At 34.9% G+C, this 27,547-nt stretch overlaps 1 protein-coding gene across 6 annotated transcripts in view; it reads right to left on the minus strand.

Annotated features, from left to right (window-relative positions):
* LOC136032324 (translation factor GUF1 homolog, mitochondrial-like) overlaps positions 1-27,547 on the minus strand; it is a 284,018-nt gene that overhangs the window by 86,125 nt on the left and 170,346 nt on the right. For all 6 annotated transcript variants that reach the window (XM_065712627.1, XM_065712630.1, XM_065712628.1 and 3 more), the window contains exons 7-8: positions 21,665-21,904; positions 10,132-10,259 (exon numbers count right to left, since the gene is read on the minus strand). In XM_065712627.1, coding sequence (XP_065568699.1) covers positions 10,132-10,259; positions 21,665-21,904 — 368 coding nt within the window. The remainder of the gene's footprint in view (positions 1-10,131; positions 10,260-21,664; positions 21,905-27,547) is intronic.

A 27,547-nucleotide genomic window follows, 5' to 3' on the forward strand; every position in this document is an offset into this window, starting at 1 on the left:
TAATATTCACAGATGTAGAGGCTGACCCCTTGTGCCATAGTTTTCCAGATCCGATTTTTTTAAGTATTAGTTAAACAAATCGAAATTTAAATGTGTTTTGTATCAGTGAGTAATAGCCAAGCTACTCTGCATTGCTAGTTGTGACTGGGTCTCATGATGCCAGGGGGTAATCAGTGCATTTCCTAAGTTGCAAATATTGAAATTTTCTAAAACATCACAGTCGGTCTAGCCGTCGTGTAATTATGCCAAAATATTACAGTCTTGCTGTGCTAAACTTGAAAAAATATTCTAGCTAACAGTCAACTTGCCAATATTAAGTTGCTGCAGCATAATTAATGTAGCATTTGGTAATTGTACTATTGAATCTTAACAGTACATAAGGCTTGGTTTTAGATTTACATAAAAATATAATCGGCGTAGCCCTCGATCATGTTTGCTTTCAAATATCATTCTTATAAATTCTGGGTCGGGCCATCCTGGTAGATAGTGAATCTGCATTTCACCCATAAATAACAAAAAGAGATGAATCCCCTAAGCACATTTTAGCACATTTCTAGGGCAAATTATAGTGAATTTCCTCATCTAATTCTCTGTAAATTCAGTAAGACAAGTTTCCCTGATGTTCATGTCAACTCTATGTATCATTCTCTAAATCAATTTATAGCATGTCCTCTTTCCTGAGTAATAATAATTTCCCCTATCCATGGTCCTCTTAATTACCTGATCGAAAGTGTGACATATTCGGTGAGTAAAAAAACAGTAAATCCAATAAAACCATCCATTTCATGTATATTCGACAAATTTGACAGACCGGTTTCGATTTATCTGCCAGAATTCAGTAAAATATAGCCTAAAATCGTCTCGAGAAACTCAGACCCGGAATCACCTAGACCTGGTGTAGCACAGTAGTCACCTCAGGCTGTCCCACTTGTAATCGAGATGGAGAGGGGCATGCGCCACCGTTATACCCGAACTGAAATTATACCTATAGGATGAAACCATTTTAATCTATAGTGTCGTACGTCTGGGTAAACTCTTCGTCAAAGTATGCCTAACTAAATTTAGGAGGTTAATATTGCCAAAAAATGTATCGATATAAATCTCATTATTTCAAAACACTAGCCTGTAACTAGGGAACAGCAAAAGCTCAGTAATACAATCAGAGTACTGACTCATTGATTTCAGCTCACAAAAGATAGCAAATCAAAGTCAAAAATCCACTTCTCGAGGGTAAGCACAGGAGGGTGGGCGTGAGGTAGCCACTTCACCATAGAGAATCTATAAATTTTGGAGTAACCTATGAAGGTTGCAGTTTCAGAAAGTCAAAATATAAAAAGAGATCAAGCAAAAGCTTTCAGTCCGATACAAAATTTGATTATCTTTTGAACTCAGCATAACGATTTCCAAAATAATGTTTTACTGAAGGTCAAAATCAAAAAAGGCAAAAACAAATTCGCAAATTATTTCACAAAAACCGTATGGGGTAAAAAGAAGAGAAAAGGCGCGTCACTGGCATTTTAATGCGGAGAATAACCTTAGAACTAAAAGATGGATTAACTAATCTGTTAGTCTTTCAGTCTTAGAAAAAAAGTTTTTGAAAATTTCTTTGGTGTCAATACATAAGTAATAATTACAAGCCGGGTTTACTTGTTTATACTTTTTGACCATGTATCGCGGAATTTTGGCTGTAATTGTTTCATTTGGATATAATATGCGACTAATGGGTCCATTTGGATCATATTGCTTGATTAACAGCAATCGAAAATAATTTCAATATCCTTTTGTTTGATTCGGCAAACCTTTTTGTATATTTATACCGACAAATTGTTCTACCTGTCGAAAATCAAATAAATTCGTAATGTGTTTTCTAAAATATTTAGCACAGATATTTCTCTTTAGCAAATTTTATTATAACTGTTCCAAGTATTTTTGATGTCACTCATGAGAAAAATGTTGGAAGAATCCGACTATGAAAAAAAAAACATTCCAATGAAAAATGTGATAATTCGAAGAGTTAAGCCTGCGACCTTCGGATTAGAAATCTGACGCAGCGTTGTGGAAGTGGAAGAAGCATCACAAATCCCATCCACAGGCCTAAATACACACATAGCTAACGTGTATATAGGTCATGTTTTCCTTCTCTCCTCTTGTAATGGTAGAATAAATACTTTTTGAGGACAAAAAAAATTCCCAAATGGAACAGATTAGGGATTTTCAACGAATTCTAATTGCAATAATGTCAGTAATTAATCTCATGTACTTAGAAACTAAAATATACAATATGTAAATATATTTTAATGAGTGACCTTAAATGGCCACAATCTATGAAAAAATTACTGATGAGTATATATAACGTTTATACTAATATCATTTATCTAAATGGAAAACACATTTTCTCTCCCCCCCCCCCCTTGTTGTATATGACAAGAAATCTAAGTCTATCATCTAGAATCAATCTATTTAATGAGTTATCCTAACAACCATATCTACAACTACAACTACACCGTAAGTATGAAAAGTAGCATGCACAGTATTAGCACATATTATCTGTTGATCTCAACCTTGAGCAGCCCCTCCCCCACTTTTCTATTAATTTCTTTCTCTGTGTCTATTTTTGCACCAGCGATTAATGGCGCTAAAAATAAAGATTCATGGCGGAAGAAATATACATTTTAAAGCCTCCTTGTAGTTTGAATGTTAATACAGCTGAGATTCAAAGCCTGCATAGACGTTTTTAGATCATTTCACGGTTATTTACTATTTAAGGAAATCATATAGAATTTTTCTTTACGCCCCTCTAGTTTCTAAAAGCGTCTAACTGGAAATGAATCTGTTAGAAAATTGACAGCTATGGAACTATAAAGTTTAATATACTTTCCAGGGAGTCAGCAAGTTCCAGTTATTATAATGCTATGAGAATGAAAGCCCAATTATTGCAGCGGTACTAAATATGTTACAAATTTATAGTGTTTCTAATTTATAGTGTTTTCTCTCTCAGGGATATTCTCTAAATTAGGTTGCGCAAAAGCGCTGCCTAAGTAAAGAACAATTTTTTTTTATTTTTTTTTTTTTTTTAGACCAGGGCACTTCGCATAGAAGGAATTGTCATAGAAACTTCGAAAAGGGCAGGCTTCGAATGAAAACTGAAAGTTCCAGTGCCATTTTTAACAATCAGAAGTGACTGGAAGACAACCATCCTCCCAAGCTCATCATTTCCCCGAACAAATTAAATTAGAATTTTGAGACAGCCATTTTTTAGCGTAATTGAAGAGTCCGGTAATTACGTCTCTGAGTATGCCCCCCCCCCTCTTTCAGAGTCCCCAGGCCAAGGGTAATGAGTTATGCCCCGGGGGCATAAAAGGTTTTTACAAAAGGGTGATCGTATGAACTTCGGGTTGGGCTAATTGGATTGGAAATCAGAAGTACTAATGCCCTTTTTACAAGTTAAAGGGGTCAAAAGGCAATTAGCCCCCCCCCCCTAACAGGGCTTGCTTTGTGGGATATTCAACTAACCAAAAGAAAACATTTGTATCTTAATATTACCGCTTATATTCATACTAATACTACTGCCAATACTGCTAAGGCTACTACTGTTAATTCTGCCGCTACTACTACTATGCTACAAAAACTAAGGGTACTAAAGAGAAAAATTTGGGAAATATTAAAACTGTACGTATGGAACTAAATGGAAACGCACTATGCCTACTTAGGTTGTCAACAGAACGTATCAGAAATACTTCAGGAACAGTTGATGGTTGAAATTAATTAAGTATTCAAGTATTAAGTATTAAGTATTCAGTATTCAACAGTTAACAGTTGAAATTTATTAAGTTTAAATTTTCAGAGTGTGTTGAAGAGGATGTTGAAGAAACCAATGGTGCGATGTGCTGCGAATAATGCGCATACCACTATTAATACTAGTACAACTATTGTTACTACGCAAGCTAAGAGTATTAAGGTGAAGCTTTCCAGGGTTATTTAGACGGATGTTGAACTAAATCAAAAGTTCTAGTGCCCTTTTTAATAGTCAAAAGATATTGGAGGGCAAGCAGCCAACTTCCAAGCCAATTCATTTTCCTAACACATTCTGTCAAAATTCTGAGCACTACTAATAATTTAGCTGACTGGAAAGAAATAATGAAAATAAACTGAATGCTAAATACATAATGATTTTAGTTTCAGAAATTCAGATTTTAATTTCTAGAAATTTCAGCAATTCAAGATTTTGTTCAAACGATACTTTGTATCCTTCAGTGCGAGAATAATAAAAGAAGGAAAGTTTAAAACGTATTTGGTTTTCAATGAGGCGCAAATGACATAAAAGTCTTTAAAAGACTTTAGAGGCCAGTAGCCCTACAACTGTTTTTAGCGATTTCTGTTCGTTTTAAGTTTGACTTGATTATTCATTTCCATTACCGCTCGTTTTAGATTTATGTTTGATAAATCTTTATATGTTTGACATGATTACCTATTTTAATATTTTTTCGATTGGATTTCACTCACTCATTGATAGTAATTTCCGGTCGTTAAGAGTTCAAATCTAATTTCCGCTTGGCTTTGGTTTTAATATGGCCCTTTACTTGCATTTTGAAAAGTCCACTTTCGGGAAAAGTCTTTCTAAATTAATTTCTGTTCGTTTTAAGTGCAGAACTTTTATTAGTGGTTGTTATGATTAATATTTTTTTTTTCGGATTAAGAATTTTTTTAAAATCAGATTTTAAATTAAATTCTTAAACTACAAAAGGTGACCACCGCGTTGCTTTTAATTGTTCAATTTGAAATCAAGGTTCTTTTTACTCAAAAGCCATCTACGGATTTAAATGCTCGAAAGACTCCTCCTGGGTAAATTTTTAAAGAAATACATAGGAATGAAAATAGAAGAATGGAAATACGTATATCAGAGGCATCGCATCGCTCTCTTTTCTTTTGATTCTTTTGACAACAAAATGCACATAGTGTCTTCTGATTTAGTTCAACAAAACCCTCAACACTCAATGATTGTTTCAACTTATTACGCTTAGCCGTCCTGAAATATTGCATATATGCTTGTTTAAATCTTACTTTAATTTCGATGGGAACTAGACGAAGAACTGTCCAGCCCGACACCAATGGACTTTGGAATTACGTCCAACTACCATTTAGATTTGTTGAATGCAGCTTCCCAGTGATCTTCAGTCAGTCCCTGTCCCATCTCCTACCATGCCTACGGATGTCTCCCCATGACTCAAGGTCGTCCTTGGTTTTTTGCCAAATATTTTTCATCTGCTCTCCCGATGTCGTTCTAGGATGGTACTGGCTCGCAGATAAAGACGTCTCGAACATATCGAACCTTTGGGTCGGCGCAAGGTGTGGCTGAGAGGTTTGATGGTAGAAACCTGAGAGGTTTCTTTTGATGGTAGAGGATAGCTCTTCCGTCTGGCCACAGCGGCTTCTTATTTCGCTTTAGAAAATTCTAGACCATCTGCTAATTTGGCGTATACAGCGAAGGCAGCAGTGATCGAACGCGTCCAGACATCTAGAGATTTCACCCTTTCGACAACCTTGAAGCAAACAATATCTTTTGATTTAGTTTAGCATACCCTCAACATTCTTTCAAACTTTCAACTTAATATCCTTAGCCGCTGTTGAGGTATTGCAGATAGCCCTCTTGACAGCCTGGGCGCAAATAAGGTCTTTTGATTTAATTCCCCTCAGCTTTCCGTGTAAGTTCCAACTCAATACCCTTAGCCGGGCAAAAATGGTAAATATAAATAAATAGGCAGAAAAGATAGGGGTTGTCCTCCATGAGCAGCATTTGTCAAACTAACCGACCTCTTGATTAACTTTAGCATCATGACGTTTTTGGTGATTCAGCCCTCCCCCCTTAAACAACCTTTACTGCCCACTTTGTTCAGAGATAACAAGGTCCCCTTCCTATCTATTGATTCATTGTGAAAAAACATGAGATAATCTTGAAAGTTGAAAATCAAAACGTTTATTTGAGTGGAAAATATGCAAAGATAGAGAAAACTGTGCTTCTCGACAGAAACCACCTAAAACACCCCGAGGATAATATTGACCAAGGTTGAATAAAAAAAAAGATCTTCAAAACAAAACAATAGAGTGACATGTCAAAACTGACCAAAACTGGGCCAAAGTTTGACTTTTCCCTCAATTCTCCTCGAAAAAAAAATTGATATTGGATGTTGCACTAACGTAAGAAAAAAGAACTAAAAAAATTATTAACATTTGCACAAAATTATAAAACGAATTAACGACATTATCATCCCTAAAAATACTTTGAAGCCCGATGAAACAGTAAGGAAACCTTTTAAAATGTAATAAGCGAATAAAACATTCGCAATCTCTAACTGGATATATTGTTGGACTATGGAAAATGTTTAGTTGAGTACTAGTTAAAAGTTGGCGTAAAGGTAGGGGCGCAATTTACTATTGGGCAGGGAAAGGGAGCAACTGCCCCCCAACCCTCAGTTTGATCCGCAGATCCTATTTTGCCCACCCCCCCCCCCCTCTAGCTGAAATTTAGTGTCTTCAAAAATTCTGTCAAAACTCAGACGGACTTAAATAATTCAAGCATCCACAGAAATAGATCAGTTTTCTAGTATACTTTTGCCTTTATGATGCTATATGGTTCATTTTTCACTGAGTTATTTTCATTTTACTTGGGAAAATCGGCTCCTACTCCCCTCTACACCGAATATTTCGCTCGTATAAACAAGGCGTCTTCAGCGTAGAATAACATAATCACCCACTAAATTCATGAAAACAGAAAAGTAACTTTTCTGTTTTCATATATATATATATATATATATATATATATATATATATATATATATATATATATATATATATATATATATATATATTCATTTATTTAATTATTTATTTATTTATTCATTTATATACATTTATTCGTTTGATTTTGTCCTCTTCTTTTTCCTTTACTGGTCATAGACCCGTTTGTCTCTTTCAGATTCTTTTCTTTGTTTTGTCATGGCTGGCCAGTTCGAGTTTAGGTATTTTACTGATTATCAATGTTGCTAATTACTTTAATTTGAAAAAAAATTGTTTTCTTAGTTTAGCGTCTAGAAGAGTGGGTAGCCTCGAAAACACCGCCAGGAAGCTACAAATTCAAATTAATATTACGGACAAATCCCTTTGTCCGTAATATTGAAAATTCCTCTAAAAACCTCTGGGGCCTGAATAAGTAGATATATGGTTAGAGTCCAATTCACATAAATCATGATTTCCAGCCCATTTACACTGTAGAAAAGCAAGAACATTTATAAATCAATAATTGAAATCTAAAACCTTTTCTTGACAAGTGACCTTTAATAAATAGAGGGGAAATTCAAGCAATATTTTTATATTATTTTACGTGATAATTGCTCTTAAACCTTTGATCTTCGAAGCTTACAGATTCGATTTCCAAGATATTGAGGGAACTATTAATAGGTCTTTCATTTGAAAATTAGAAAGGTTTCTCATTTTCCCTTTAATTATGATTAAAATATCTCTCTTTGCGCATCGCAAATGGCTATTTATAATAAATTGATGAAGACAATAAAAAATGGTGTGTTTTTTTCTTAACTGCACTGCATTTAAGCAGTGGCATAAGTTTGGAAGGGGCAGGACGGTATATGCCCCTAGATTGTCCCTACACTTGAAAACACCTTCTTTTCAGATTCTTTCACTAAAAATGGCTTTTTAGGTATTTTCATTGAACAAATTATAAATTTGCAACCCTCCTAGATTTTGAAGGTAAAATTTACCCCTCCCATAAATACCCATGAATCAGCATTACTGCAAATAAGTGGTGGACTAAGGAGAGTTCCCTTTAAGAACTACAGAATAATCCCCCGTCTGTTTTTGCGTATTTATAAGAGTGAAAAATATGCATATTTAGACTTCTTTGTCACAGTTCTACTTTTTAAAACAATAAAAAACTTTAGCATAAAGAGCGGGACGTTGAGGAGGGGACAGCCCCTTTCATACACGGAATAATTTTTGTTCGTTTTAAGTTTTAATGTTGCTCATTACTTTCAGATAAAAAAAAAACTTCAGTTAAAAATGCAACTAGAACTTTTTATTACTTTCAGTTACTTTCAGTTAAAAAAAACTTCAGTTAAAAACGCAACTAGAACTTTTATTTTTTTGCGAACATTTTTATTAGTAATCAAATAAAAAAAGCAAGTTTTTTTAACTGAAAGTAAAGAGCGATATTAAAACTTAAAACGAACAATAAATTACTCCGTATATGAAAGGGGCTGTTCCCTCCTCAACGCCTCGCTCTTTACGCTAAAGTTTGACTCTTTCTCTCAACTCTACTTTTTAAAACAGGAAAAAACTTTAGCGTAAAAGAGCGGGGCGTTGAGGAGGGAACAGCCCCTTTCATATACGGAGTAATTTCTGTTCGTTTTAAGTTTTAATATCGCTCCTTACTTTCAGTTAAAAAACCATTTTTTTTATTTAATTTCTGAACGTTTTGAATTAATGCACGCTTTGATTTTGGCTCTCAGCACGTGAATAGTTAAAAGGAAATTTGCATATTAATTTATTATTATGGAGAAATGGCTTTCTCATAGTTTTGATCGGACGATTTTCAGAAAAAAGTAGCGAGGCAGTAGGCCTAGTTACCATCCAATTTTTTGGTTATTTAAAAGGCAACTAAAACTTTTAATTTTTTACGAACGTTTTCATTAGTAAAAATATACGTAACTTACGAATTAACTTACGTAACAAACTTCTATATTCGTATGTTTTTACCACGTATATGAGAGGGTTTCTCCCCCTCGTCAATACCTCGCTCTTTACACTAAAGCTTAAATTTTGTCCCAGTTCCTGAACCTGAACTGAATCACAGAGGCCGTAGAATAAATGGTTGAAATTAATAAAATCACTTTAGCATAAAGAGCGAGGTATTAGGAGGAGGTGAACCACTCATGTGCGTAATAATTTCTGTTCGTTTTAAGTTTTAATGCTGTTCCTTACTTTCAGTTGAAAAAACCTTTTCATATTTATTTTTTCGTTGTTCTTTAAAAAATGCTAGGAAATCCTGCATTTTTCCTAGCATTCAAGGAAATTGTCTTTCCCCATGAAAAATTCCTCCATGGAAAGTCCCCCCCCCACATAATCCCCTCCCCTCAATCCCTCCCCAGCCAAAAAAATCCCCTGAAAGTGTCTGTACACTTCACAATAACCATTACTATATGTAAACACTGGTCAAGGTTTGTAACTTGCAGCCCCTTCCACGGGGACTGTGTGTAGTAAGTCGTGCCAAAAGACATAGTTATTAGCTTTTTCGACTATGCTGAATAAAATAGCTATCTCAGAATTTTGATCCGGTGACTTTGAGAAAAAAATTAGCGTGGGAGGGGGCCCAGGTGCCCTCCAATTTTTAGGTCAATTAAAAAGGGCACTAGAAATTTCAATTTAGGTTAGAATGAGCCCTCTAGCGACACTCTAGGACCATTGCGTCAATACGATCACCCCTGGGGAAAAAAATCAAACAAATAAACATGCATCCGTGACCTGTCTTCTGGCAAAAAATACAAAATTCCACCTTTTTGTAGATAGAAGCTTGAAACTTCTACAGTAGGGTTCTCTGGTACACTGAATCTGATGGTATGATATTCGGTAAGGGGGTTGTTTCCCTCTATTTTCAAAAATAGGGCAAATTTTCTCAGGCTCGTAGCTTTTGATGGGTAAGACTAAACTTGATGAAATTTATATATTTAAAATCAGCATAGAAATGTGATTCTTTTGATGTAACTATTGGTATCAATATCCCGTTTTTTAAAGTTTCGGTTACTATTGAGCCGGGTCGCTCCTTACTACAGTTCGTTACCATGAGCTGTTTGAAAACATAGGTTGTTCAATAGTATTTTTATGTTAGAGCTATTTTTTACGTTGGAGTAAAGAATGAAAACAGAAATCAAAATTAGGAGTATAATTGCCAAGGCCGTATCCAGGATTCTCCTTTTAGGGGGGGGGGGTATCAACAAAATTTAAAAAACGAAACGAAAATTTGTTTAAATGTATTTTGTTACTTTTCTACAACTCAGACAAAAATTTCGGAGAGAGGGGTTCAAACGGGGACCCCCCTGGATACGACCTTGATAAAAGCTATACCTTTGTATGGAACACTTGGTACTGTAGTTATTACTTCAGCTCCATATTCTTGCTCAAGGCGTTGGGAAAATACTTCCATATGAAGAAGTCCGAGGAAACCAAGTCTCCAGCCCTGTCCAAGCGCTGGGCTACAAGTTAAAAGGAAAGCTTAACTGAAGTGGAAATACTTTTTATCTTTACACACATTCTAAAACAAAATACATATTTCAATAAAAGATCTATTAACAATGCAAATTGAAAATAAACCCTTACAATGCAAGGATTAAAAAAAAAAATTCTTCAATAAAAAATGAGAAAAACACTTTAACGGGTAAGAGAAAAGGAAAATATTTTTGGTCCGATTTTTTGAAATTAATTGAGTTTGTTTTAAGAGTTGTTAATTGACCTGTTTAAGTAGTGAACTGAAATGGAAATGACGAAAATACGATCACTAGATTGAGATAAATTCGATATTTCAAAACATCGAAAATAATTCGACATTTTAAAAGTTCCTGCTTCACAGCCTTAAGCTACTCTAAGCCTTACTCTAACTAAAGTCTTACTCTAAGTCTCCAAGTCTACTCTAACTAAACTAAGTCTCAAACTGCTTTTGAAACTTAGAAAAGCTCAGCTGTGATCGTCGACAGAGTATTTCAAGCTTTTACAAGTGTGCGTGCCTCTGACTTTAAATTAGAAAGGGAAAAAAGAGAGATATCAGTACACAAGCAAAAATATGGCTTTCTCAGGTTTTCTTACACAAGGGGAGAGGCAACCTTTAGGAAAGGGTTTTAAGATATGGCAATTTTAATAGCATACGATTTAACAGCATTTTGTTTCGATTTGCCCTGTGTCTGAGGGGTTTATAGATCTTTTTAAAAATCCATATTAAACTGGTACACTTTTGTAAAATTCCACTAGTGCACTTATTTTTTAGATGGCAGGAGTTTAGAGACCAATAGATTTGAATAATTAAAAGAAAGAGATAAGCATTTCTTTTATATTTTGAAATCCCCTGCTTTCCTGCTTTCCCATATTCGATTTTAAACTCGTTTTGGAACCTAAAAAGCTCAATCTTTATCATTGACAGACTGTATTAAACTTTTGCTAGTGGAATTAGCTTTTATTTTAAAGTGGAAAAGGATTACAAAAAGAGAAACATAAGTGAACACAGGTAAAAATCTAATTTTTTCAGATTTTTCGAAGGAGGAGGGGGGGCTGAAAACCTTTGGTTCCGGGTTTCATACCTAAAAATGTTAATAATATACTTAATGTTTCGATCCGTCATGGTTTTGAAGGTTTTCGAGCTCTTCTTGGGAATTCTCGTAAATTCGTTTTCTTCATTACTTTTAACTTCTTTTTTATAATGGACAGTAGTACCAATACCGAACTAATGTCGAATGACTATTCTGTCACATTTGGAAATTTATTTAAAAACTCACAAATTGCAACAACTGAGAATTGCAAGTTAGTTCTCTAAATCGGAGTTTCCGCTATAAAAAGAGTTTGGGAAGAATACTGGTAAGTTTTAGATAGGATACTGAGTGAAAGCCCGGATATCCTTAGATACGAGGACAAAGGTTTACTCGTGACTTTCGATATTGATTTGCTTGGATATAAAATAGGCCCTACCCAGTCAAAAATTATTATTGAAAGCTATTGGCTATTTTAATTTCAGTAGTAATGGCCAGATTCAAGGTAAAGAGTAAAGCAAAACAATTTATTAAGGCCAGCATCTGCTTTGCCCCATTGTATTACAAGTTTTTCTTCATGCAAATGGTTACGCATATGGTATGAGTAGTAATGCTACACAATGACAAAGTTTAGCAATTATTAGTAAAGTTTCTGTGGTTGTCTCGGTGATAGAAACAGAGCCGGGAAGTTTTTCTGCAAAAACTTTTCTACAATACAAGAGTGGAAGTAAGATTTTCCGCTTCAAACCAAAGGTTTGTAGACAGGTTCGTATCTAGGATTTTTTTTTTTCGGAGGGAAAAAACACATCAAAAATTTGTTTATTTACATTTTTGTAACATTTTTACAAGTCGGACAAGAATTTTTTTTTGGGGGGGGGGGGGTTCAAACTCCCTACTCTCCTCCCCTTGATACGGACTTGTCTGCTGATCCTTTTTTCTTGAATTATGATTTTTTTCCTTGAAGAACAATTTCTTTTAGTCCAGCAATGATTCTCAACTCTGCTTTTCCAAAGAATGAGTAAATATCTAAATAAACATTAAATATCTACGTAAAATATCATTTGACTTCTTGTCTGGGATGGGAGGATGTCATAAATAAAGATTTAAAGGAAGTGGGAACTTCCTGGTAGGGTATAAAGAGGAAGGCCTTGAAAATATTGAGTTGGAGGAGGAGTGTGCGTAGCTGTGTAACCATTTGACTAAATAGGTGCTTAAGAAAATAATCAGTTAGCTAACTCACTTAACTTATTTAATTGCCTAACTCTAATTAACTAATTTTAGAAAGAATCCAGTTGGTTGTCACAGGAGGAAGTTAACCTAACTAGATAAACAAAAATTGCCCACTGATATTTGCCAAACTCATTTTATTTCATAAATCTTGCAGTTTTCACATATCCCTTTTGCAAAATAGTGGAATAAATAATTGGAATTGACTCAATTTCTCACCGTTGTGAAAAAGAACACATTTTAAGCGACATTCCGAAGAGGCAATAAAAAGATGTCATTCGTTTGATCCAATTTTGATCCATTTTGATCCAATTGATACATTCTTACAGATCCAATTTTTCTCCGAGTCCATTTATACCGCTACAGAATGTCGAGTTCTTTTCTTGAAGGGGAAGGACTACAAATCTCTTTTACAATAAATTATAATACTGGTAACAGGAAAATGTAGATTTTTTCGTTTACTTTGGACGTAAGGAATTTGGCTGACTCTTTTGAGTGGTTCAGGTCTCTTATGAGATCGTTCACTGTATCCTGATTGAAACACTAAGGAACTATAAACCCTGCATTTAGTGCAGCTTATTGCAATCAATTGTAGCTGATTTTCGTCACTGCCACCCAACAAAAACCAATTTCTTTCAATACCAATACATTTCATTGGGCATTAGTGATGAAAATCAATTGCAATCGATTGTAAGAAGCTGTATTGCGTTCGGGATGAATCAGCTTTAGAATCATTGTCATTTTCTTTACCAGGAATTGATGTTTCAGGATCTTCTTCGGCAGCGATGGAAGACTGCTGATTGGGTATTTCTTCAGGATCAGGTCTTATTACCCAAAGATGGATCAGATATTTTCATTTGTGTCTACTGTTCTTATTAACGCCTCTGATGATTACGCGTGAAAAATAGTAGTTATTCTGACAGTTTGGCGATTCCGTCTACTAAACTATTGGAACGTCAAACCTCAGACAGTGCATTTTCCCACTGTCCATTGTCACATTTTGACTGAACAAAAAAGTATGTTATTTCAGCACTTTTCACAAAGTCAGCAACGGTTTTCTCTACTTTATTTCAACGGCATCACAACCATTATAAAAATGTAAGGACAATTTACAAAGCTACATATACTTGTTGATGCCATGGCTTCTATTCAAATATAACATGGCAGTACAACTTTACTCACAGAAGCTCAACAAAATGCTAGGAGCAGTAAGGGAGGATCAGAAAGAAGGTGACACAGGGCTCGAAAGGACGGGAGACAGAGATCAAGTAGGTCTGGGAAGGTAAATATAATCCAGGACAATCCCAGGTGAACTTAACTATTTGATTTTTTTTTTGCTATTTAGCTATTTTGGCTATTTGAAAATATGGAAGGAACATTTGAGAATTTGGAAGGAGAAGGAAGAGGGTATTAATATGGAGGCAGGGATATCCTTTGGATATGCATTCAATTGGAACGGACAGGTTGAATTAGGGGTTGGCTCGAGGGCTTTCTTGTATGCGAGCAATGGCCTAGAAAACAATTACTATAATTAGGATAATAAAAGTTGTACCTGGACAGCTCAGTTTTGCAAAACCCACTAAAACCCTTCACGGGCAATTTAATGTGAGATTTCCCTCGCTCTTTACGCTAAAGTTTGACTCTTTGCCACAATTCTACTTTTTAAAACAATTAAAAACTTTAGCGTAAAGAGCGTGGGACTGCGGAGGGGACAACCCATTTCATATACGGAGTAATTTCTGTTCGTTTTAAGTTTTAATGTCGCTCCTTACTTTCAGTTAAAAAAACTAGTCTTTTTTTATTTAATTTCTGAACGTTTTTGAATTAATGCATGTTTGATTTTGGCTCTCCGCACATAAATTATTGAAATGAAATTAGTATATTAATTTTTTTTTTTGGCTAAATGGCTTTCTCTTAGTTTTGATCAGACGATTTTGAGAAATAAGGGGTGGGGAAGGAGGCCTAGCTGCCCTCCAATTTTTCGGTTACTTAAAAAGGCTACTAGAACTTTTAATATTCAACGAACGTTTTTATTAGTAAAAAATATACGTAACTTAAGAATTAACTTACGTAACAAACTTTTATATTCTTATATTTTTATTATGTGTACGAGGGGGTTTGTACCCTCGTTAATACCTCGCTCTTTACACCAAATCGTAAGTTTTGTCCCAATTCTTTAAGAATGACCCCTGAATCAAATAGGCCGTAGAATAAATAGTTGAAATCACTAAAAATATTTTAGCATAAAGAGCGAGGTATTGATCTCCTCCTAAATACCTCGCTCTTTATGCTAAAGTATGTTTAGAGCCCCTCATATGCGTAATAATCTCTGTTTGTTTTAAATTTCAATGCTATTCCTTACTTTCATTTGAAAAAACGTTTTCATGTTTATTTTTTCATTGTTTTTTTTTATAGTAATGCTAGAAAATCCTGCGCCCTTTTCATTTAATTTTTCTTCCCCCATGACATATTCCTCAAAGGAAAGATCCTCCCAAAAAGCACTCTCCCATCAACCCCACCCCCCAAACCAAAAAATCCCCATGAAAACGCCAGTACACTTCCCAATAACCATTACTATACGTAAACACTGGTCAAAGTTTGTAACTTGCAGCCCCTCCCTCAGGGATTGTGGGGGAGTAAGTTATTCCCAAAGACATAGTTATTATGGTTTTCGACTATGCTGAACAAAATGGCTATCTTAAAATTTTAATCTGTTGACTTTTGGAAAAAATGAGCATGGGAGGGGGCCTATTTGCCCTCCAATTTTTTGGTCACTTAAAAAGGGCACTAGAACTTTTCATTTCCGTTAGAATGAGCCCTCTCGCGACATTCTAGGACCACTTGGTCGATAAGATGACCCCTGGGGAAAAAAAACAAAAAAAAAAAACAAACAAATAAACACGCACCCGTGATTTGTCCTTCTGGCAAAAAATACAAAATTCCACATTTTTTAGATAGGAGGTTGAAATTTTTGCTATAGAGTTCTCTGATATACCGAATGCGATAGTGTTACTTTCGTTAAGATTCTATGACTTTTAGGGGATGTTTCCCCCTTTTTTCCAAAATAGGGCAAATTTTCTCAGGGCAAATAACTTTTGATGACAAAGACTAAATTAATTGAAACTTATATATTTAGAATAAGCGTGAAAATTCGTTTCTTTTGATGTATCTTTTAGCATCAAAATTCCGTTTTTTAGAGTTTCGTTTACTATTGAGCCGGGTCGCCCCTTACTACAGTTCCTTACCACGAACTATTTGAAAAGAAAATAATTCGGTATTTCGGGGCTTCTGACATTATTACTCCTTTGCGGAAGTTAGGCTCAAAATTGAAAAAGGATTATATTTTTTCTCTGGGCCCCTTCCACCTCTTAGTTCGTTTATTTTCCCGTTAGTTTTCACCTGTTTTCGCTTTATAGTTGTGTTATCTCTTTGCAGTTCTTTCGTTAGTTGAGTTATGGTTGTGGTATATATGTTTTATCGCTCGTATAGTTGTGTTATTTTCAAATTATACTCCATAATAGAGAGGCTCCGAACACCCAGCATTGTATATTAAGCTCTTAATTTGACGTGTTTTTCTAACGTGACCAGATTCGTCCTGCGCCCTTTTCATTGAATTTTTTTCCCCCATGGCATATTTCTCCAAGGAAAGATCCTCCCAAATAGCCCCCTCCCTCAACCCTACCCCCAAAACCAAAAAAATCCCCCTGAAAACATCTGTACACTTCCCAATAACCATTATTATATGTAAACAATGGTTGAAGTTTGTAACTTGCAACCCCTCCCCCAGGGACTGTGGGGGAGTAAGTCATCCCCAAAAACATAGTTATTATGATTTTCGACTATGCTAAACAAAATGGCTATCTCAAAATTTTGATCCGTTGACTTTGGGAAAAAAATGAGCGTGGGAGGGGGCCTAGATGCCGTCCAATTTTTTTGGTCACTTAAAAAGGGCACTAGAACTTTTCATTTCCGTTAGAATGAGCCCTCTTGCGACATTCTAGGACCACTTGGTCGATACGATGACCCCTGGGGAAAAAAACAAAAACAAAAAAAACAAACAAATAAACACTCACCCGTGATTTGTCTTCTGGCAAAAAATGCAAAATTCCACATTTTTGTAGATAGGAGCCTGAGTTTATTTTTACCCATCAAAGTCTACAAGACTGAGAAAATATGCCATATTTTTGAAAAAAGCGCAAAGCGGGAATACCCTCTAAAAGTCAATGAATCATTACAGAATCATACCATCAGATGTAGCATCTCAGTGCACCTTAATGTAGAGGTCTTAAGTCTCCATCTTTAAAAATGCAGAATTTTGCTTTTTTTTGCCGAAAGACAGATCACGGATGCATGTTTATTTGTTTGTTCGTTTTGTTTTATCTTTGCACCAGGGATGATCGCGTCGAACTATTGGTCCTACAATATAGGAAGAGGGCTCATTCGAATAAAAATTAAAGTTCTAGTGCCCTTTTAAATGACCAAAAAGATATGAGTGCACCTAGCCTCCCCCATACCACGCCTCTTTTCGCTAAAACCATTAGATAAAAACTTTGAGATAGCCATACTGTTCAGCATAGTTGAAAAGTCCAATAATTATGCCTTTGGAGATAAAATGATCCCCACAGCCCTGGGGGAAAGGCGTTTAGGTTATAAATTCAACCAATGTTTACGCATAGTATTTGTGGGGAAGTATAGTGAGGGGTGAATTTGCTTCTGGGGGAACTTTCCAAGGGGAGATTTCTCCTTGGAGAAGTAATTTACGGGGGGGGAGTCTTGGGGAAATTTTTCACTGGAGACTTGAATTCCCTAGAATTCCCATACAGAATTCGTTTATTTGTCTTACTTTCTCTTGCCGACTCAATTTTACATGTGGAGATGTTAATGGTAATTGCTTGGGGTAAATTTTCACAGGCGTTGAATTGTCTAGAGGATTTTTTGTGAAGGAGAGGGGCGGGTTTCAAGACATTACCTAAAAAAAGATCAGAAGTTAAATTTTAAGAAACTTCATTGAGAAGAAACATTAAAACATAAAGAGAACAGAAATTGTTACGTATATGAGGGGAGTTGGCCCTCTTCAAGTGCGACACCTTAAACACAAGGGTCGGCTATTTAGAACAACAAGAAGCTTTCTCAAAAGTAATAAATGACTTTGGCGAAAAGAACGAGGTATTGAGGAGGGTGCAACCCCTCCCCCCATGTACGTAATAATTTCCACTCATTTTAAGTTTTAATGTTCCTCCTTACTTTCAGTTGAAAAAACTTATTTTGTTGTTGTTGTTTTTTTAATGTCCAACAGGAGCTGGTGTGGAAGTGTAATGTCTTAGCAAAAAAAAACCAGATTAATAAAATTTTTATCAAACAGTTCGAGGTAACAAACTGTAGTAAGGAGCGACCCGGCTCAATAGTAAACAAAACTCTAAAAAACGGAATTTTGGTACTAAGAGATACATCAAAAGAATCGAATTTTCATGCTGATTTTAAATATATAAGTTTCATCAAATTTAATTTTTGTCATCAAAAGTTACAAGTCTGAGAAAATTTGCCTTATTTTGGAAAATAGGGAAAACCCCCTAAAAGTCAAAGAATCTTAACGAAAATCACACTATCGCATTCAGCGTATCAGAGAACCCTATAGCAAAAATTTCAAGCTCCTATCTACAAAAATGTGGAATTTCGTATTTTTTGCCAGAAGTTTATGTTTTTTTTCCAGGGGTCACCGTATCGACCAAGTGGTCCTAGAATGTGGCAAGAGGGCTCATTCTAACGGAAATGAAAAGTTCTAGTGCCCTTTTTAAGTGACCAAAACATTGGAGGGCACCTAGGCCCATTCCCACGCTCATTTTCCCCCAAAGTCAACAGATCAAAATTTTGAGATAGCCATTTTGTTCCGCATAGTCGAAAACCATAATAGCTGTGTCTTTGGGATGACTCACTCCCCCAGAGTCCCTGGGGGAGGGGCTGCAAGTTACAAACTTTGTCCAGTGTTTACATACAGTAATGGTTATTGGGAAGAGTACAGACGTTTTCAGGGGGATTTTTTTGGTTTGGGGTGGGGTTGAGGGGAGGGGGCTATGTGTGAGGATCTTTCCTTGGAAGAATATGTCATGGAGGAAGAGAAATTCAATGAAAAGGGCGCGGGATGTTCTAGCATTACTATATAAAAAAAAAACAATGAAAAAATAAACATAAAAAAGTTTTTTTTCAACTGAAAGTAAGGAGTAGCATTAAAACTTAAAGCGAACAGAGATTATTACGCATATGAGGGGTTCTAAAAATGCTATAGCATAAAGAGCGAGGTATTTAGGAGGAAATAATACCTTGATCTTTATGCTAAAGTATTTTTAGTAATTTCAACTATTTATTCTACGGCCTCTCTGATTCAGGGGTCATTCTGAAAGAATTGGGACAAAACTTAAGATTTAGTGTAAAGAGCGAGGTATTATCGAGGGGACAAACACCCTCATATATGTAATAAAAACATGAGAATACAAAAGTTCTTTGCCTAAGCTAATTTATAAGTTACGTATATCTTTTACTAATAAAACGATTCGTAAAAAATTCAAAGTTCTAGTTGCCTTTTTAAGTAACCGAAAAATTGGAGGGCAACTAGGCCTCCTTCCCCATCCCTTTTTTCTAAAAATCGTCCTATTAAAACTAAGAGAAAGCCATTTAGCCAAAAAAAGAATTAATACGCAAATTTCATTTTAATAATTTATGTGCAGAGAGCCAAAATCAAAAATGTATTCATTCAAAAACGTTCAGAAATTAAATAAAAAAACTAGTTTTTTTAACTGAAAGTAAGGAGCGATATTAAAACTAAGTTTTTTTTTATTTAATATCTGAATAGAACTTCCTGGTCAGTTTTCTTTGGTACTGGTTTTTTTTAATGTAGGATTTTGGCAAACGAGCTTGAAATTTTGGGGAGGGGTAAAGTTATATCTCGAAGCAATCAGATATACAGGACTTCATTTCAGGGAAAAGTCATATCAAAACGGGGGGGGGTGACTAAAAAACAAATATATCGAAATATGAAAGCAATCGTGATTATGGTATTTAAGGGGGCTAAAGAATTATTTTTGAAAAATCAAAATTGCTTAAATGTTTTATCTGTGTATTAATTCTTCATTTTTGTTATTTTTTCTATAGAGAACAAAGCGAACTGTAATATTTCAAAATCCTGCTTGTAGCCCTTTCTGTCTTTAACAGTTCACAGAATAATGAACTTTTAGATCAAGACCAAAGATTTTCAATAAGCCCAGTAGAAAGTTAGTTTCTTATAGTCTATATTTTAGTAGTTTTTTCTTAATAGCAGGAATTTAGAAACACGACAGGTAGACATACACTTGGAAGGTCACAACATTGGAAACTCGCAACAAGGATTTATTTCAGGAAACTTGCAAAAAAAAACTGGCAAATTGTATTTGAAAAAGAAACAGAAAATGGTAAATGAAAAAGAGAACAAAAATGTAAAGCTCTTGACTATTTAGAAGGGTGTGATTTTAGTCTCAAAACGAATATTCACAAATTCTTTTTATGTACCTTAAAGTTCCGTATCTTTATTTATTTTGAGGAGAAATGAAAACAGAATTGTGGAATATTACTGTAGAGACTTGCGACTAAAATTCGGCACTTCTACATAGCAACGAAAAGTTCGGCAGGGGTTTGTTAGACAGTGTCTTTAAATTTAGATATGAAAGCTAACATTTACGAAAGGTTTCATTTTTTAGTTGTATTATTTAGATAAACTAAAATAATAAAAATAATAAACACCATGAAATGTTAAGGACCCAAAGACCAGAACTCCACCCTCCAATCCTGTATACATTGTTTGGCAAACCACGCTAAATTAAGTTGAATCGATTAAACTTAAATAGATGTCACACTCTGAAATCGCAAAATTCAGTAACTCCTTTTCTAGTTCATCTTTATTATTTATACTTTATTATTTCTAGTTTATCATTGCCTTTAGTTTATCTATCCTGTTTAAAATGAGCATATTTCTTAGCGTTAATGCACAAAAAATTAGACTACTGACACAGTAATTAATTAGTTGATCAATCTCAGTCAAATTAGTGGGAATTTACTAATTTAAATTAATTTAATCAAATTAGTCAATTTCAATGGTTTTTTACTCTGAATTGGCAAAACTTAATGCCTCTTTTTTTGAGTCACTGGCTTAGGTCAATGGCCAATTCAATCTATCCTGTTTATTTTGACTAATTTCTCAGCCTTAATGCACAAAAAGTTAAACAACTAAAGAAGTAATCAATTAATTCATCAAACGTAATGAAATTAATTTTGATTAATTTAAATTACTGAATCAAATTAAATTTAATCAATTTCAATGGATGTCGCACTCTAAAATTGCAAAATTCAGTAGCTTTTCTAGTCATTTTCTTTAGTTTATCTATACTGTTTAGTATGAATATATTTCTTAGCGTTAAGATACACAAATTATATTACCAACGGAGCAGTTGGTTAATCAATAAATTTAATCAGTTTAAATTGAATTAATGGAATAATTGCTTTAGTTAATTTCAATTTAATCCAATCAAATTTAATGAACTTGAACTTCAATGGATGTCACCCTCTGAAATTGGAGAATCCAATTACTCTTTTTCTAGTAGTTATCCTTATGCTATCTATCTTGTTTAATTTGAGCATATTTTTTAACGTTAATGCACAAGAAATTAGACTGTAAACGGATCAATCAGTTAATCAATAAAATTAATCATAGTTATTTAAATTGATTTGAATTCAAATTTAATCAAACAGATCTAAAATATTTTAAATTAATTTATTGCAAATTCCAATAAATCTTTTCTAGTAACTGTCTTTAGTTTATTCATCCTGTTTAATCTGAGCATATGTCTCAGCGTTAATACACAAAAAATAAGACTACCAACACAATAAATCAGTCAGTGACAATTAGCAAATTATAATTACCGAATAACTACAGAGCTGACATTGGCACAGCTAAAAGCGCTGACATAAAATATTGCATTCTAATGACAGTATCAAAATCCCCTTCAAACACCCCCCCCCTGCCCCGAGCAAGAATCTACTTTACAGTAGATGTAAAGTAAATCGATATAGTTACATAAACACAACCATTGAATTAATATTGATTTATTTACCTCGAATCAATAGTTACTGACACACTTGAGTCATTTAGGACCAATTTTTCAATGGCACTTCGCAGCTCTGGCGTTTCTGACTGGTCCATAGGAAAAATGCCAGCAAATACCATGGGTTTCGCAGGTTTGATGGTTGTAACCGGCACTGTGTTACAATCTTTTTTACCTAGCGTGTCCCCTATTAATGCTTCTGATGCCGACCTCATGTTGCACGTTATATATCCTACTTGACCAGCATACCTGTAAAATAAATAAGATTGAAATATTTTACGTTATAAATGTCACACAAAATTATACATTTTACAAATAGAATACAAGACTATACAGCCAGCAAAACCGTATGAATGATACCACTCTACAATATATCCCGAAACTCAGCGACAAACTTGGAAAAATTTTTAAGAAACATAATCACTCTGTTTCTTTAAAAAATGAACTAAAGGTTGAAGGTTTTTTTTTCAATTCTGGAAAGGATCGAACTGACCCTACATTGGGAGGTGGTGCTTACACAGTCCCGTGTTCATTTGGGAAGTATTACATTGGCAGGGCCCGTCAACAGCTGGGGGAACGACTTTATGAGCACAAGATTTCAGTAGGTAAATCTCTAAGACGTGAAATGAGAATGACGATTTCATTCTGCTTTGGCCTTCCACATCTTTAAAATTAAGATCATAAAGTTCGTTTTGATGAGGCCAAAAAACCTCAATGATTTAAAAAATATGAAAATTGTACCTTGGAATGTTGCAATGTCAAAAAATAGCTACTGTATCGACATTTTGCCTGAAGAATCCAGACGCTTCGAACGGGACTTATTGGGAGTTTCAAAGACTCATGTCCCAAGGGTTGGGATTATAGAATTTATTTACTCAGGCAGAATGGGTGGGGTATATAGACAGGAGCAGATTTCAAGGTGAATAAGGAAGCTGCCAAGTCTTTTGTAAGTTGGGAGGGTATTAATAATAGAATGCAAGTCACGCATTTTGTGACTAAAAAGTGCAAGGTATCAGTCATAGTAGTATATGCCCCTGTAGGACTGACGGAAAAAGATAATAGTGAAATCAATGAATTTTACTTAAAGCTAACAGAACAATCAGACAGGGTCCCAGGTAAGAAATATGGTGTTCTTATTAGGAGATTTTAACGCCCAAGTCGGTAGAAATAGGGATAGATGGTATACTAGAATTAACAAACTTGGCGTAGGAGAAGAAAAAAGTAAGGGTTAAAAACTGCTGCAATTTTCTAGGTATAACCAATCAATCATCACCAAAATAGTATTTGGTCATAAAATAGATCGTAAGTTAACATGGCATTCACATGATGGTAAGAAAGCTAACCTTGTTGATTATGTTATTGCAAACCGAAGACCGGGAAGATCAATACAAGATACTAGGATACATAGGAGAGCTGATAGTTATGTCAAAAGCAAATATCACCATCTAGGAGTTTCTAGAGTTAATTTATAGATGAAATTTAGGAAGGGCAACTACCTTCCCCGAAGCTACGACGTTGGCAGAATCCAGAATGAGAATTTGAGAGAAACTTCCCAGAAAAACTTGAATACTAAACTGAAGAGTTTAGAATTTGACAATGTAGAATATGGATAGAATAATTTGAGAAAAATCGTTTGTGAAGTCACTGATGTCTTAGAAAAGAAAGTTGGGAGTATTCGTGAAAATACTTAAATTTAATAGAGAGGAAGAGGGGCTTGTACAAGAGTTATTTGAGTGATGGATTATCAAACAGTTCGTGGTAACGAACTGTAGTAAGGAGCGATCCGGCTCAATAGTAACCAAAACTCTAAAAAATTGAATTTTGATATAAATAGCTACATCAAAAGAATCGCATTTTAATGCTGATTTTAAATATATAAGTTTCATTAAGTTTAGTCTTAGCCATCAAAAGTTACGAGCCTGAGAAAATTTGCCTTATTTAGGAAAATAGGGGGAAACACCCCCTAAAAGTCGTAGGATCTTAATGACACCATCAGATTCAGCGTATCAGAGAACCCTACTGTAGAAGTTTCAAGCTCCTATCTAGAAAAATGTGGAATTTTGCATTTTTTGCCAGAAGACAAATCACGGGTGCGTGTTTATTTGTTTGTTTTTTTTTGTTGTTTTTTCCCAGGGGTCATCGTATCGACCAAGTGGTCCTAGAATGTCGCAAGAGGGCTCATTCTAACGGAAATGAAAAGTTCTAGTGCCCTTTTTAAGTGACCAAAAAAATTGGAGGGCATCTAGGCCCCCTCCCACGCTCATTTTTTCCCAAAGTCAACGGATCAAAATTTTGAGATCGCCATTTTGTTTGGCATAATCGAAAATCTTAATAACTATGTTTTTGGGGATGACTTACTCCCCCACAGTCTCTGGGGGAGGGGTTGCAAGTTACAAACTTCAACCAGTGTTTACATATAATAATGGTTATTGGGAAGTGTACAGACGTTTACAGGGGGATTTTTTTGGTTTTGGGGGTAGGGTTGAGGGAGGGGGCTATGTGGGAGGATCTTTCCTTGGAGAAATATGCCATAGGGGAAAAAATTCAATGAAAAGGTCGCAGGATTTTCTAGCATTACTATAAAAAAAAAAAACAATGAAAAAATAAACATGAAAACGTTTTTTCAAATGAAAGTAAGGAATAGCATTGAAATTTAAAACAAACAGAGATTATTACGCATATGAAGGGTTCTAAAAATACTTTAACATAAAGAGCGAGGTATTTAGGAGGAGATAAATACCTCGCTCTTTATGCTAAAATATTTTTAGTGATTTCAACTATTTATTCTACGGCCTATTTGATTCAGGGGTCATTCTTAAAGAATTGGAACAAAACTTACGATTTAGTGTAAAGAGCGAGGTATTAACGAGGGTACAAACCCCCTCGTACACATAATAAAAATATAAGAATATAAAAGTTTGTTACGTAAGTTAATTCTTAAGTTACGTATATTTTTTACTAATAAAAACGTTCGTTGAATATTAAAAGTTCTAGTAGCCTTTTTAAGTAACCGAAAAATTGGAGGGCAGCTAGGCCTCCTTCCCCACCCCTTATTTCTCAAAATCGTCTGATCAAAACTAAGAGAAAGCCATTTAGCCAAAAAAAAAATTAATATACTAGTTTCATTTGAATAATTTATGTGCGGAGAGCCAAAATCAAACATGCATTAATTCAAAAACGTTCAGAAATTAAATAAAAAAAACTAGTTTTTTTAACTGAAAGTAAGGAGCGACATTAAAACTTAAAAAGAACAGAAATTACTCCGTATATGAAATGGGTTGTCCCCTCCGCAGTCCCACGCTCTTTACGCTAAAGTTTTTAGTTGTTTTAAAAAGTAGAATTGTGGCAAAGAGTCAAACTTTAGCGTAAAGAGCGAGGGACTGCGGAGGGGACAACCCATTTCATATACGGAGTAATTTCTGTTCGTTTTAAGTTTTAATGTCGCTCCTTACTTTCAGTTAAAAAAATCAGTTTTTTTTATTTAATATGAAAATAGGAAGGGCGTAAAGAAAGTGTAGAAAGCATTAAAATATGAACTAAGGAGGTTTGAGGTGGACGCCATGGATGAAGCTGTCGAAGATCTGCAATATGCAGTCAGACAGCTTAATACTAAAACATAGTACTGGCACGTTAATAAAGTGAGAGGAAATAGTCAATCTGGACTTGTCCCTGTTAAAGATAAGAGCAGGTTCACAATTAAGGATAAGAAAAGAGTTAAAAAGAGCTGGGTAGAAAATTCTGAGAATACGCTAAATCGTGGGAGAGTCGCAGGAAAAGATATAGATAAAGAATGAAAAAGTTTGTGACACTTGGATGTGAAGAAAGATTTATTTTGTAAAGAACAATTAGTGACAGCAACAAAAGGATTAAAAAGTAATAAGGCCCCGGGTGCTAATAGTGTGGTAAATGAGTTTCTTAAATACGGTGGTTATGAGGTTAGACATAAGCTACTGAGGACCATGGATATTATTTTTGAAAAATGTGAAAGTACCTAGCGATTTAAGGATAACTCTAATTAAACTAATTGTAGTAATTATAGAGGCATTAGCCTGGTTTCTGTCGGTAGCAAATTACCTAGTATTATGATACCTTTTAGTCTTAGAGATGATGTAGATAAAAATTAAAGAGAATTACAGAGAGATTATTGGAAGGGCTGAGGATGTTCAGACCAAATTTTACTCTTAGATTAATAATTAAGATGTGCCTAAGTCATCAAACGCCTTTAGTCCTAAATTTTATAGATTATGAGCAAATGTTTGGTTCAACTGATAGAAGAGCTTTAGCGAGGGCTTTATCCTTGTATAGTATTAAATAAAAAAAACAAGTTTTTTTAACTGAAAGTAAGGAGCGACATTAAAACTTAAAACGCACAGAAATTACTTCGTATATGAAAGAGGCTGCTTCCTCATCAACGCCCCGCTCTTTACGCTAAAGTTTGACTCTTTCTCTCAATTCTTCTTTTTAAAACAGTAAAAAACTTTAGCATAAAGAGCGGGGCGTTGATGAGGAAGCAGCCTCTTTCATATACGAAGTAATTTCTGTGCGTTTTAAGTTTTAATGTCGCTCCTTACTTTCAGTTAAAAAAACTTGTTTTTTTTTTTTTTTGGCTCAATGGCTTTCTTATAATTTTGATCGAATGATTTTCAGAAAAAAAGAGCGGGGGACGAAGCCTAGTTGCCCCCCGATTTTTTGGTTAATTAAAAAGGCAACTAGAACTTTTAATTTTTTACGAATCTTTTTATTGGTAAAAGATTTACGTAACTTATAAGTTAGCTTACGTAAAGAACTTTTGTATTCTCATGTTTTTATTACATATATGAGGGGATTCGCCCCATCGTCAGTACCTCGCTCTTTACACTAAAGCTTAAATTTTATCCCAATTCATTAAGAATGACCCCCTGAATCACAAAAGCCGTAAAATAAGTAATTGAAATTACTGAAAATACTTTAGCGTAAAGAGCGAGGTATTAGAAGGAGGTGAGCCCCTCATATGGGTAATAATTTCTGTTTGTTTTAAGTTTTATTGCTGTTCCTTACTTCCAGCTGAAAAAGCTTTTTCACTTTTATTTTTTAATTGTTTTTTTTTTAATAATGCTAGTAAATCCTGCTCTCCCTTCAAAGAAATTTTCTTCTCCCATTACAAATTCTCGAAGGAAAGTTCCCCCAGCATATCCCCCTCTTCTCAACCCCTCCCCCAAACCAAAAAAATCCTCCTGAAAACGCCTGTATACTTCCCTATAACCATTACTATATGTAAGCACAGGTCAAAGTTTGTAACTTGTTGCCCCTCCCACGGGGACTGTGGGGGAGTAAGTCGTCCCCAAAGACATAGTTATAAGGTTTTTCGACTACGCTGAATAAAATGGCTATCTCAGAATTTTGATCCGTTGACTTTGGGAAAATAATTAGCGTGGGAGGGGGCCTAGGTGCCCTCCAATTTTTTTGGTCACTTAAAAAGGGCACTAGAACTTTTCATTTCCGTTAGAATGAGCCCTCTTGCAACATTCTAGGACAACTGGGTCGATACAATCACCCCTGGGAAAAAAAAAACAAATAAACACGCATCCGTGATCTGCCTTCTGGCAAAAAATGCAAAATTCCACATTTTTTAGATAGGAGCTCGAAACTTCTACAGTAGGGTTCTCTGATACGCTGAATCTGATGGTGTGATTTTCGTTAAGATTCTATGACTTTTAGGGGGCGTTTCCCCCTATTTTCTAAAATAACGCAAATTTTCTCAGGCTCGTAACTTTAATGGGTAAGACTAAACTTGATGAAACTCATATATTTAAAACCAGCATTAAAATGCGATTCTTTTGATGTAACTATTGGTATCAAAATTCCATTTTTTAGAGTTTTGGTTACTATTGAGCCGGGTCGCTCCTTACTACA

Source organism: Artemia franciscana, chromosome 10 (assembly GCF_032884065.1).
Source record: "Artemia franciscana chromosome 10, ASM3288406v1, whole genome shotgun sequence".
Taxonomy (NCBI): Eukaryota; Metazoa; Arthropoda; class Branchiopoda; order Anostraca; family Artemiidae; genus Artemia; species Artemia franciscana.